The sequence below is a fragment of the Chrysemys picta genome, chromosome 8, assembly GCF_011386835.1.
Source record: "Chrysemys picta bellii isolate R12L10 chromosome 8, ASM1138683v2, whole genome shotgun sequence".
Classification (NCBI taxonomy): Eukaryota; Metazoa; Chordata; order Testudines; family Emydidae; genus Chrysemys; species Chrysemys picta.
In genome coordinates this window covers 101,962,399-101,974,870 of record NC_088798.1, presented here as the reverse complement: position 1 = coordinate 101,974,870, position 12,472 = coordinate 101,962,399, and the positions used below count along the sequence as shown (strand labels likewise).

Here is a 12,472-nt window from a genome sequence, read left to right as displayed (position 1 = left end):
CTTGAGGGAGCAATTTGGGGCTGAAAACCAGCAGTGATATCTGGTGCCCTGCACGGGAGTGAAATGCAGTAGTTCCAATCTTTAGGAATCAGTGTCTGCTTAGCAGACAAGCAGACTTGCAGTGCCTGTTTATTTCCTGGGCTAAGGAGTCTTTTACTTTATGCAATAATAAAGAATGTTTTCAAAGCCAAAGAATCCATTTATTGAAAAGAAAAAAAAAGTAATTATTGAAAAGAAACAAGGGGGTGGAGTGGGGAACAGCACAATCACAGATTCGCGTATGTCCTGTCTGGTGTGCTGTGCAGTGAGTGCTGCACTTCAGGACAGCTATACTGCATGGTGATGGGGGTTGAGTGCAGAGGGTAAGGGTCATGGTTTTCAGGGCTGGGTGGTGAAGATACTGGTGTTGGAGGCAGCGGGTGGCGTGAAGAACACGGAAGTTGGGGAAAGTGGGTGGAGGTGACAGTGGGGCACAACGGACAGAGTTTTGGGACAAGGGGGGGCGGGGAGGGCTACAGCTCCTGGATATCGTCTACTTGGTGCTCCAGGATGCTTATGAGCCTATCAGTGCTTTGCTGCCGGTGCGCGGTGCTTTGCCGCCGGTGTGCTGCGTTTTCCTGGCGGATCCTGCTTTCTCTCTCCCTCCAGTCCTGTGCTTTCTCATTCTCTTTAATAGATTGCCGCATCACTTCTTGCAGCATGTCTTCTTTGCTTTTTCGCGGTCTCTTCCTGAGTCTTTGCAGTCTCTGAGCAGGCGATAAGAGGGTCTCAAGGTTGATGCAGCTGTATAGGCAAAATGCAACATTTAACAGAGGCAGCATTGTTTATACCAGACAGAGTAATGATTCCCCCCGCACTTAAGGAGTAGAAAACACACAGGGTCTACACAATAGCATAATTTTCCCGTCCGAAACAGAGCACGCACATCCCACAGGAGCCTCAAAATGGTGAGTAAGGGGGACAGATTGTTTCAGGGCTGCACTGTCCTCTTACAAGACCCATCTTGCATAAAGTATATCTTAGTTATACCATGTTCATATCATAACCATATTTTTATGAAGAATATGGGGTGTAACGTCACAGAGAACTCCCCTCCAAATGGAATGGTAAAGGGGAGAGCATTCCCTTCATGTGCTGTAGCAATGGATCAGCAAAGAGAGGCATTTTCTCCAAAACAGTTTTTTGCGATACTGGACATACTAAAATGTGTCTTTAGGGCCTACTGTTTTTCAGTTGATTCATAGGGGAGGATGGCGCAGATGTGAGGAAGCTTTGACTTTAAAAGGAATGGCTTGTTGCATATTCTCTCCTGGTCCTGTTGCCTGTGAGGTTCATTTCCTCTGACAGTGATTTCCATGTAATAAATAGCTCTTTTCTCTCATTTCCACAGGCCCTCCAGGAAGGCGGGGAAAGCCGGGTCGACGAGGAGAACCTGGTAAGCCTCATGTTTCCTCCTGTGGAGTGTGGTGCACCCAAATGATAACTGGAACAGTACTTGAACTGCTTGATAAAGATACTAGCCACCTTTATCTAATTGACCTGTGAAACGAAGAAGTCCGATGATCTCCCATGCACAATAGGTTATCTACTGATGTTAAAACCCTTCAGCTCTAGTCTGACCTAGCCGCAGTGACTTAAAGGGGCACTGCCACATTGATTACACACGTGTGTGTCTGTGTGTAATTTATTAGTCTGCTGCTTTTTTTCCTTTTGCCATGTGTGCCCCATTCTTTTTCAAAGAAAGATAGGACAGGGAGAAGGGAGGTAGGCATGTGAATAGTCATAGCAGGTAATAATACAGAGAGAAATATAAAAGGCACATGTACAGTGTCTCGGGAACCATACACTGGCTTGTTATTTTAGGATTACTTATACATTATACACCTTGTGTGGTCTATTAAAATGTTCACAGACTGGGAGTCAGGAATGAGTGAATTCTAAGTCTAACTTGTTGTGTTTCATTTCAAGGGCAAGCCGAAAATATTCTCAGATGGTGCAACATCTGTTGCTATAAGACAGGGATGGGCAAACTGCGGGCCAGATCCGGCCCGTCAGGGCTTTGGATCCGACCCGTGGCACCGCCAGCCATGGCACCATAGGCCCCGTGCCACTCTCGGAAGTGGCCAGCTCCACATCCCTGTGGCCCCCCCGGAGGAGGGGCAGAGGGCTTTGTACGTTGCCCTTGCCTCCAGGCACAGCCCTCCGCAGCTCCCACTGGCCGGGAACGGGGAACTACAGCCAATGGGAGCTTCGGGGGGAGGTACCTGGAGGCGCGGCAAGGGTAGCGCGCGGAGCCCTGTGGGCCCCTCCGCCCCCCAAGGGGCTACAGCGCTTCCTGGAGCGGTGCGGGGACAGGGACAGGGCAGGCATGCAGGGAGCCTGCCCCGGCACGGACCGCTGCCACCCCGGAGCTGCTTTAGGTAAGCGGCGCCAGGCCGGAACCTGAACCCTTCCTGCACCCCACCCCACAACTCCCTGCCCTAAGGCCCCTGCCTGCACCTCGCACCCCTTCTGCACCCCAATCCCCTGCCCGGAGCCCCCTCGTACATCCCACACCCATCCTGCACCCTAATCCCCTGCCCTGAGCCCCCTCGTACACCCCACACCCGTCCTGAATCCTAATCCCCTGCCCTCAGCCCTCTGCTGCATCCCGCACCCCTCCTGCACCCCAACTCCCTTCCCTGAGCCCCCTCAATAACCCCTCCCTCGCCCTGAGTCCCTTCCTGCACACCGCACTCCCTCCCACACCCCAATCCCCTGCCCTGCATACAATTTCCCCACCCAGATGTGGCCCTCGGCCCAAAACAGTTTGCCCACCCCTGCTATAAGCCCAAGCTATTCATATCCCAAACCGATGTAAATACTCAGCTATGAACTTCTAGAACACACATGATGGAATTAAGGGTAGGTAAATTTTGTATCCGTAAAAGTGCAGCATGGTGTCAGCCTGTGGAACTCAGTGCGGCAGGAGAACATATAATCAAATACTTTAGCTGAATTTTCAGAACGGGCTGGATAATTTTATGACCATCAGTATTTGCAGTTAGGAGGAGGTGGAGCGAGGTAAATGATGCACTTCAGGCCATAGAACTGATTGCCATAGAGGTCAGGAAATAATTTCCTTCGCTTGTTGGCTAGAGGACGTCACATATTGGGCCAGGTAAACATCAGGGATTGTTGCAACCAGCAAAAGGATATTGGACTTCATGGGACAGCGATCCAATCTGCTACAGTGAATCCTGTTCTGCTTGACTAACCCCAACTGTTGAGGTGGAGTATCCTGTCATGTGGTTTTGATTTCTTAATGTTGCACTCTGCTCCATAAAGTTATTGGTTGACTATAAGATTCAACCAAGTGCTAACTGCAACATTCAAACAATGAATAGTATTTAAATACATCAGTTTATTGAATTTTCTCTTACGACATTGTCCATCTATTTAGTCATCAAACATTTTAAAGACAACACTGAGGCTCAGGATGACAACCTGTGAGAATTCATACTCAAACTACATTTTAATATTTCACGTGAACTGCCTGAAAATACGATTATTGTGATGCTAGTAGCAATAGTATTAAAATAGCATCTAGGGTCCCAATGTGAGATCGGGGCCTCATTGTGCTAGGCACTGTACAGGCACGGTAAGAGACCAACCTTGCCCCAAAAAGCTGCTTACATTTTACATATACAGCACCAAGAGTGAGAGAAAGGAAGTGCTATTATCTCTAATTTACAGATGGGGAACAGAGGCACAGAGAGATTAAGTGACTTGCCCACGGTGATACAGGAAGTCTGTGGCAGAGCAGGGACTTGAACTGAGGTTTCCTGAGTTCCAGTTCAGTGCATTAACCACAAGAATATCCTTCCTCTTAAGGAACAGAAAACTGCCCTGGGATCAGCGGACAACCAGCAGAGGAATTATAAAGAATTAATGAGACTCAAGTATGTCTCTTTAGATTTTTCTGTAATTGAGGAGAGAAACCAAGGAGAAACTGTAGTTATTTTTGGCAGGGAGGCTCCTAGGGCACACACTTGTGGTAGATGGTTAAACTATGCCTTACTCTGAGACGAAACAAAAGCACACAACGCAATACACTAGATACAGCAAAGTGGTTACACGCAGCCTATGTAATGAAGCCCTTGAGAATTGTCATGCTGTATTACAGATATAAAGAAAGGCAAAGAGCAGACTTCCCTCTGCGTATTGGTTTTGGCATAGCTGCCAAAAGTTTGTTTTCATAGATAGCTTGAACATATATTTATATATTTGTTTCAGAATCTTACCACACATAAACCAGGTTCTTGTTCTTTCACCACAGCTGATAAATGGGAATAAAATTTTGTTTGCCTAGCATGATAGCATCCCTCCCTGGAGACTCTATGTGGTTACAACTTCACAGCCTCCAGACAAATACTGTCTTAGTGCCAGAAAGCTCAGCACTGATTCAGGCTTGCCCTGGGGGAGGCCTTTCTCTGGCAGCTGTTAAAATTATAATGTTAAAGCTTTCTAATACATCTGAGGCATTCAATAAATTTGTTTTAAAATCGAGCAGCTTTTCCACAGTGATGTTGGAGAGATCAGCCTGGTTCCTCCAACCACACCCACTTCTTGATTTAAAACACAACTGAATTCCATTTCTTTTCTGTTTAGATTTGGACAGTATAAAAATTAACTAGACAGCTATAAATGAATAGGAATTTACAGAGAGTTTGTCACTCTTGAAGCACACTGAAGACAACTGATGATGGGCATTGTTTATGGGGTGGATAAAATACTATTTCAAAATTAATTTAAAATTTCTTTAGAAAAACTAAAGTTCTTAAAGGACATGTCTGAACTGTGGCGCCATTGGGCCAAATGCAAACCAAAGTTAGGTGGTAAAACTGTTGATATTCTGGGCATGTTAGCAATTCCACTATTGCTACTCATGGTGAAATTGCCTAGTGCTAGACCAACACTGGGTAAAAGTGCTAGTGCAGCCAAACGTAAATGGGTTCACTCTGCTAATCTGCTTGGAATTCAGCAATTCTTACCAAACCAGATAGGTGCTAAATACCACGTTCCAAAGGGATTATCACCTTCCCCTCCGCCTCTGCTCTTACTGATTGGGGACAAAAAGATAAATTGTTTCTACCCATGAAGGGAGGAATAGGAGGGGAATTCCTGGCTCCTGGTCTTGCTGCAGCTGCTCACTTCTGGAAGTGATACAGCCTTCCAGAGCTGCCCCCTCCCCACCCCACATACATAGGCCTGCCTGCCTGCCAGTACTGTACCATGTTAGGCTATCAGTGGGATAAGTGCTGTAAATTTTCAGTGCAGAGGCAGCCTTTAGTGGAAAGAAACTTCCCCATAAACCCATCTGAAGCCCTGCACTGGGGCAGTTTGAAACTCTCTCCTTGCACTGGGGCAGTTTGAAACTCTCTCCCTGTGAGTTCCATTGCATGTGCCTGCTCTTGTCCTTTGGCCTGGTCAGGACATAAGTGTGTTAGGACGGAGCCAGGACTGTACACTTCAAAAGTAAATGCACAGGCACGTTTGTACATGGTCTGAGTGTTGTGAAAATGTCTATGGAACATGCAAAGCAAATGTGAATTTGGGGGTTGCTTGAGTCCCCCAAACCCTTCTTGCCTTTATACCCCTGGCTACAGCCCAGATTTCTTCGAACGGTCTTCACCGACCTTCAGGTTTAAACAGGAACAATGCATAGATTTGGAAAGCATTTTTGTCAGTGTCAGTACAGTTAAACAGTCCACAGATTTATTGAGTCATTGACTCTCTCTGACCCATTTTATTTACTCCTGCAGTCATCTGGCTCTTATTTAATTATTTCCATGTCTCTGACAGAGGAGCAGCCAATGCCATGAATTGCAGATATGTCTCAAAGCTATATACAAAGAAGGAATCACCTTTGTAATGGGCATTCAGGTTACAGCTTTCTGGAAGAGGCTGCTTTTTAAAAAAAATCAGTGTATCTTAACGTTGCAACTATGGGACCCAAGATACTTTAAACAACTAATCAGTCTCACTTGGGAAGCACCATCCTACCCTCACCTTTCAGGTGTGTCTACAGAAAGCAAGAAAGCCACTACATGAACATTGAGTGCATCAACTGGCTTGTGGGTCTCGCTTATCTTTGCAACCGTTTGACGTGTTCAGGCAGCCACAACTGTTCTGGACAGAACGGCTACAGTATGTTTCTGTAGAGCGTACTACAGGTCCATGGCTGTCCAAGTGCTTTCTGAAGCATTTATCCCACAGTGCTCAGCACTGGGGACTAGGAGGCTTTAGGATAATTTTCTATATACAAGGCATTGCAGGAGGGCTGACTCAGCTGATTCATCTGCAACACGAGTGGCTTCTCATCTGCACTGGGAAGAAACCAGTGTAGATAGCACCAGTTAAATGGGATCTAAGCTAAAGAACTCATCCAAGGTGTTGCCATCAAAGCAATTTCTACAGAGGGAAAACGCATCCTGTTAGAAAATGTGTTAGCTGACATTTTTTAGCTAACACAACTCGGCACCCTGGTATAGACAAGGAAAAGTGATATTTAAAAAATGTGTTCGCTTGTTCATGGTTATCCTCTATAGCTAGCTAATATAGTTTTTAAATATAACTGTCCTTTTCCACACTAAGGGCAAAATCTTGTTAACATCATGTTAATATGTTTTCAAACATTAAACATTTTCCCAGTGTAGATAAGGTCTAACTGATTACGGCCACATCTTTATGTACAGTGCTGCAGTGCGTCTGGTGAAGATGCTCTGTTCTGACCTCCGCAAATGGCAGAAACTCTGTCGACGAGAGAAGCACAGCATGTTTGGAATGAGCTATATTCCAAAAATAATGAAAGCAAAAGATTGTAAGTTCTTTGGGCCTGGGGCTGTCACTTACCATATGTTTGTATCGTGCCTGGCACCACAGAGCCCCATCCTGGTAGGCCTTTGGGCACTACCACAATCTAAATATGTATTAATATTAAATAACTAAAGCTGGATTGTTAGCTAACTAATCTGACTTCTTTTTCCTCCAACACATCCACCTTTGGGAGCCTGTGAGCATTTTCAAATACTGTTATATGCATTTAGAGCTCTGGCTATTAAATGTAAAGTCGTAATTATAGGAGTTGTTTAAATCTAGAAGTAATAAATGCTGCAGGTTATAAATAAGAATGCCATCCTGTCAACACTGTTTGTTAATGGGGTATCTGTCAGACATGGCTCAGATTTTGTTCCGTAGGTTATTTTGTCTTCCTATTTCCCTTTATGAAATATGCCTCCAAAGTAATTTGTTATGGAATCCCAAATTTACAAAGGCTGTTTCCAATTTTTACTTGTAATAATAATAATAATAATAATAATTTACAACTGATTTCAGTCCGTCTGTAGAACATTGAAAATAATTTTCACTGGTCAACTTTATTATTCATAATTTTGACAAATTTCTCAAAAGGGAGAATGCCTCATGCAGTGTGCCCACATCTAAGGGAAGGATAGAGAGCCCCTTGGCACATCACTAACTTCTTTGCTTATTGCCTTGTTAAAAAAAAAAATGACTTTCATCTGTAGCAGACAAGTGTCTCATGACCGGGTCTGTGAAAAACATTGAGCAAGTCAGAAATGATGTAGTTCTTGGACAATATTTTTTTTAAAATCAAATTTGATTTATTCATAGATCGCTTGAGGGACTCCTATAACTTTTAGTATTAATGAAAATTCCTAGCCAAATTCTGTTCTTTATCAGTAAAAGTTTAACATAATTCTGATATCAATCAGGACATCAAAGTTCTACTGCCCTGAGCTGCATGTTGCAAAAGATGATCTACAGCGATCCATTCAATTCGATTGAGCCTCGTGACCAAGGTTGAGGCATTTTATAAGAGCATGTGGCACATCAGATGTCATAGTTGTTTGCATATATTTGAGGGACACGGTATCTGAATTAAGGCAAAAAGACAACAAAGTCTAAGGAAATTAAGTATGTCATTGCAATCCCATATTAAAATGTCTTGACCACGTCACTTAAGTTGTTGTTCATTAAGATGAAAAGGGGCCTTGCATGGGAAAATTGGTAGAAATTAGTTAATAAATCAGGTTTACGTTAAGAGCCGGATTCTCTGCTGGTAAATTGGCTTAGGTCCAGTAAGTTCAATGTAGCTACGAATGTATAACAGCTTAGGATCTGGTCATAAGAATTTAAACCTGTGAACGTACAATAACAGCCATGTACGTATCCTAAGGTAAAGACAATGGTCGTGATCCGGAGACAGGCCAAGTTGCCCCCGTAACAAATGAAACTTTGGATGTATGCCCTTCTAATATATAACCTACAGCATTCACAACTCACAATGAACTCCCCATGTTCAGACCCAGATGCTACCAGGTCTTCTGCTGGATACATTGAGCTGGCCTATTGATGCTAACAGGCCAGTTCCTGGCAGTACGTACTCCGTGCCGTAATAAATAGTTGGTTTGGATCCTAATTCTGCACAATTACTTGGTTTTTATTGTTTCATTTTTAAACACTTAGATGTTTTAAAGTAAGTTTTAAAAAAAATTGAGAGCTTGAAAAGACTCATAAAAAGAAACAGAAATATGCTTTTCATTTACAATTGAGTTTCCAGTAAGCTTCTTTTTTTTTTTTTTTTTCTATTTTAATTTCTCCCACATTTTTTTGCATTGAATCCATTTCTGGTTTTGATCATGTAGGAAATGGAGCATGAAGAGGCCCAAAAACACACAGTGTAAAAACCCTCTCAAACAAGAGTGGAACATGGATGCCATTGGTCCACAGCCCAAATGTTCACCTCTGCTGCACAGTGCTGAGGGGAGGGGAGTGTGGGAATGCTGCAGAAATTGGTCTGGAGTAGGCAGCTGCATGGTGGAGATGGTTATGCAGCAGGAGATGCCGTGTTCCCCGCTGCCACCATCACCATTTGAGACCTGAGTTCTGTGGGTCTGATCTAAAGCCCATTGAAGTCTAGAGGAGTCTTTTTCTTTTGTTTTCAGTTACCTTGCCCTGTACTTGGCTCACGGCATGTTCCCCTCTCATGGCAACATAAGTTAGCAGCAGCAGCAGCATGACCCAGTGGTTAGGGGCAGGAGGGGGAGCCAGGAGAATGTTCAGTGAAGCATGGAGATCAGTAGGTGAAATATGCTGCACAAATGGTCAGAGGTGGTGGAATTTGTGCCTCGTAAGTTGCATCAGTAGCTCCCTTCCATCGGCCAGGTCTACGTTAGGAGCGCTTGGCTGGAATAGGTATACTGATGTACTATAGCGACAACGCACTCCTAGTGGGGACGCAGCTTATCCCAGCAAAACCAGCGCAGTCCTACCCCCAACTGAAATAAGCGATACCATCAGAAGCGCAGCTGTGCCAGCATAACGGCATCTACGCTAGGGGCTTTTGCCGGCACAGCTGTGTCGGACAGGGGTCCACACAGCGCTTCACCCCCGTGAGTTGACATAGCTATGCCCGCGGAAGGCTGTAGTGTAGACCTGGCTTCCTACTACAGACACCAGAGATGAGAGCAGAGAACTCCACAATGGCAGCTGAACGTTCCACAGACTTTTAGCTCTACAGCATTGCCACTTGCTGTTGCCAGCTCCGTGCCTTATCCAAGGCCCACATGCTAGAGACGAGCACTCCCACATTAGGATAAAATTGAATCTTCATGTACAGCTGCGTAACACTCACTCCAGAACCGGGTCGTAGATGCTGTGTTTTATCTACATGTGGAATGCCACCAAACTTGATGCAAAGTAGAAATATTGCTCTGACATCCTGACCCTCCCTGCCACATACTGTGTTGTATTGAATGATACTTTGCTTTCTTGTGGTTAATAAGTGTTTGGGGTTTTGCTTTTGTTTTTCAGGACCTGCAGTAAGTACCGTGGATTTTACTCTTGGGTCAACAAAGTTAAGGCAATTTTTTTTCCCCTTTCTGTATCATTTCACAAGAACAGCCTTTTTTGGTAGAGGTGTGTATGGAAGGAAAATTGGTACCAGATGCTGCTTTTTTTCCCCCTCCCTCCCCCTCTTGATTGTAGACAAGTAGTTTAAAAAAAAAAAGCTTTAAAAATGCTTAACTCGCTGCCCTAAGGAGCCTGTGGCAATTTAAAACCCAGCAAATATTCTGTAAAAAACATAGTTCTCTTTTTTTTTTTAAAGAATTCTTTGGTCAGTCTCCATGCTCAAAAAATGTGCACACTGTATTAATATTTTAATGTTTTGATGTTTTACATTTGAAAACTGTCCATCTCGCTTCTCCCATTTATTGTGTCTCAGTTGGTTGATACTGCATGTCGTTAGTGATGTTGATAGCCCCACACCACTGTGATTCAGCCAAAAAAAATGTATAGCTTTCTTCTCTCTTCGGGGCTGTTTGGTGAGTAATAAACATCTCTCGCTGCATGGCCGGAACCTTTATGGTGAATGCATTGTTTGAAGGGATGGCAGTTGAATATGTGCTAATCCCTCCTCCTAAGAAAACTTTCAGACACATCCGTCTTTATCCCCTCCAATGAAATCCCCAAATCTGTTACTCTCCCAGTGCTCTTACGGTGAGAAGTTAGCCTTACTGGCATCAGTTAAATTCTGTCATGGGTGGGATTTTCAAATGGACCTAAGGGAATTAGGCACCTGCCACCCTCCATTGATTTCTGAAAGTCAATGAAAGGCATCTAAAACCTTCAACAGCTTTTGAAAGTCCTACTCTATATTTCAAACCTGCCGTGCTTTTCTTGATAAGCAATGTAATGTCAGTGTCTGTTTCTTCAAATACCATTCCCTTCCTGCCAAGGCCCAATGAGACTGGGAGGGAGTTATTCCTGTAATCTTTGCAATTCATTGATAAACCATTTTTTGATCTAGTTAATCTCCAGTTCTATATATTTCATTTAAAACCTTGAACCGATGATGAAACACAAGTAAAATGTTAGGGTTGTAAAACTCAGCAGTGTTAGTTCGTGTGGGTTTGAACAATATTTTGTGTTTATACTTTCAGTTAATGTGCGTTTATGTCCCTTGAGGTTTCATTTTTATTTCAGGTTCATTTTTTAATCTGAAAACTTGGAGAAATGTGGGCAAAACTGCTACGTTGGCTTGGATTTTAGTGGGAACCATAGAAGAATGTGCAGTTAACGATGATTTTGACCGATAACCCCCCTGAGGGGAGGGAAATGGGGCTTGTCTGAAACTCTACCCAGGCACACATTCTGTTATAAAAGTTGTGCACGGTATTAGCAATCAGTCAGTGTGGGTATCTGTCTGCAGAAGCCCCGGCAAATGAATTTGTCCCAGCTTGCTGGTATTTAGGAGTTTAGTCTGTCAGTGAAATCATTTTCCTGTAAATATTTTCTAATTAAAAAGTTCAGCATAGTCTGTTCATCCACATACTACAATGAGTATATGGGTCTCTGTAATATTAGCGAGGGAACATTTATTGGGGGAAAGACAATTTAGAGGCAAGTGATTCCAGATTACTTGGCACTGAGGTGAGCTGGGTATTGGCTCCTGAACTTCCCGGTTATGCACAAAATCCAGAGCATGTTTTTGCTTCTTCAGCAAAATCATTATACACCCTGACCTACTAGCGCTAAGCCATAAGGCTCATCTTTGAGACATTCTACTCTGGATTTACACCAGCAGAATTTAACCCCCGAGAGCTTTCATGGTATATTTTGGGCAGTTTCCCCAGAATGACTACAGTACCCTATGGATAGGGTGGCCATTTTTCCCAAAGGGAAAACGGGACACTGCTTGGGGCTAGCCCAAGTCCTCCCCCCTGCCCACACAGGGCTGGCATCCCTGCTCGCCTGAGTCCTGCCTGCCCCCCCACACAAGGCCTGGGCTGGCGTCACTGCTCACCCAAGCCCTGCCTGCCCCCCTCATGGGACTGGGGTCGCTGTTCGCCAGAGCCATGCCTGCCTCCTGTGCGAGCCCCGCCTCCCCCCCGTGCAGGGCTGGCATCGCTGCTCGCCTCCCCGCACGTTCCTCTGCGCCCCACTTTTTTTACAAAACTGGGCATTTGTCCCATGTGCGTTTGTCAAGTGATCAAGTTGGCAAGAGCAAATGGGACAAATGCCCACTTTTGCCAAAAAAGTTGGGACGGCCGGGACAGGGCTTAAAAAAGGGACTGTCCTGGCCAAAATGGGACGTATGGTCACCCTACCTCTGGATTAAATTTGTGTTCTGCAATGTATGAAATGATTTGAATTTGATTGGAATTCAGAAAAATATTTTTTTATTATTGTTGTTATTTTTAGTTTATTTGTAGGTAAACATTAAAAAGATGATCTGCTTCCAACTCCCTATATATTTTAAAAGACACATTTCTTTGCATTTGTTGCTTACCGAACCTTAAATTATTAAAAGCGATTATGTTAACAATTTAGGCTCCACTCCTGTAATTGATAGCACAAGGTGTCTGCAGTCTGCCTGCATCCTGTCAATTTCAGGATCGAGGCCTGA

At 44.2% G+C, this 12,472-nt stretch overlaps 1 protein-coding gene across 1 annotated transcript in view; it reads left to right on the top strand.

Annotated features, from left to right (window-relative positions):
• LOC135973198 (collagen alpha-1(XXIII) chain-like) overlaps nt 1–10,134 on the top strand; it is a 238,703-nt gene extending 228,569 nt beyond the window's left edge. The window contains exons 3-4 of the mRNA XM_065555075.1: nt 1,391–1,435; nt 9,877–10,134. Of these exons, the coding sequence (XP_065411147.1) occupies nt 1,391–1,435; nt 9,877–10,058 (227 nt within the window). The 3' untranslated portion in view covers nt 10,059–10,134. The remainder of the gene's footprint in view (nt 1–1,390; nt 1,436–9,876) is intronic.
• Nucleotides 10,135–12,472: the final 2,338 nt, after the last annotated feature.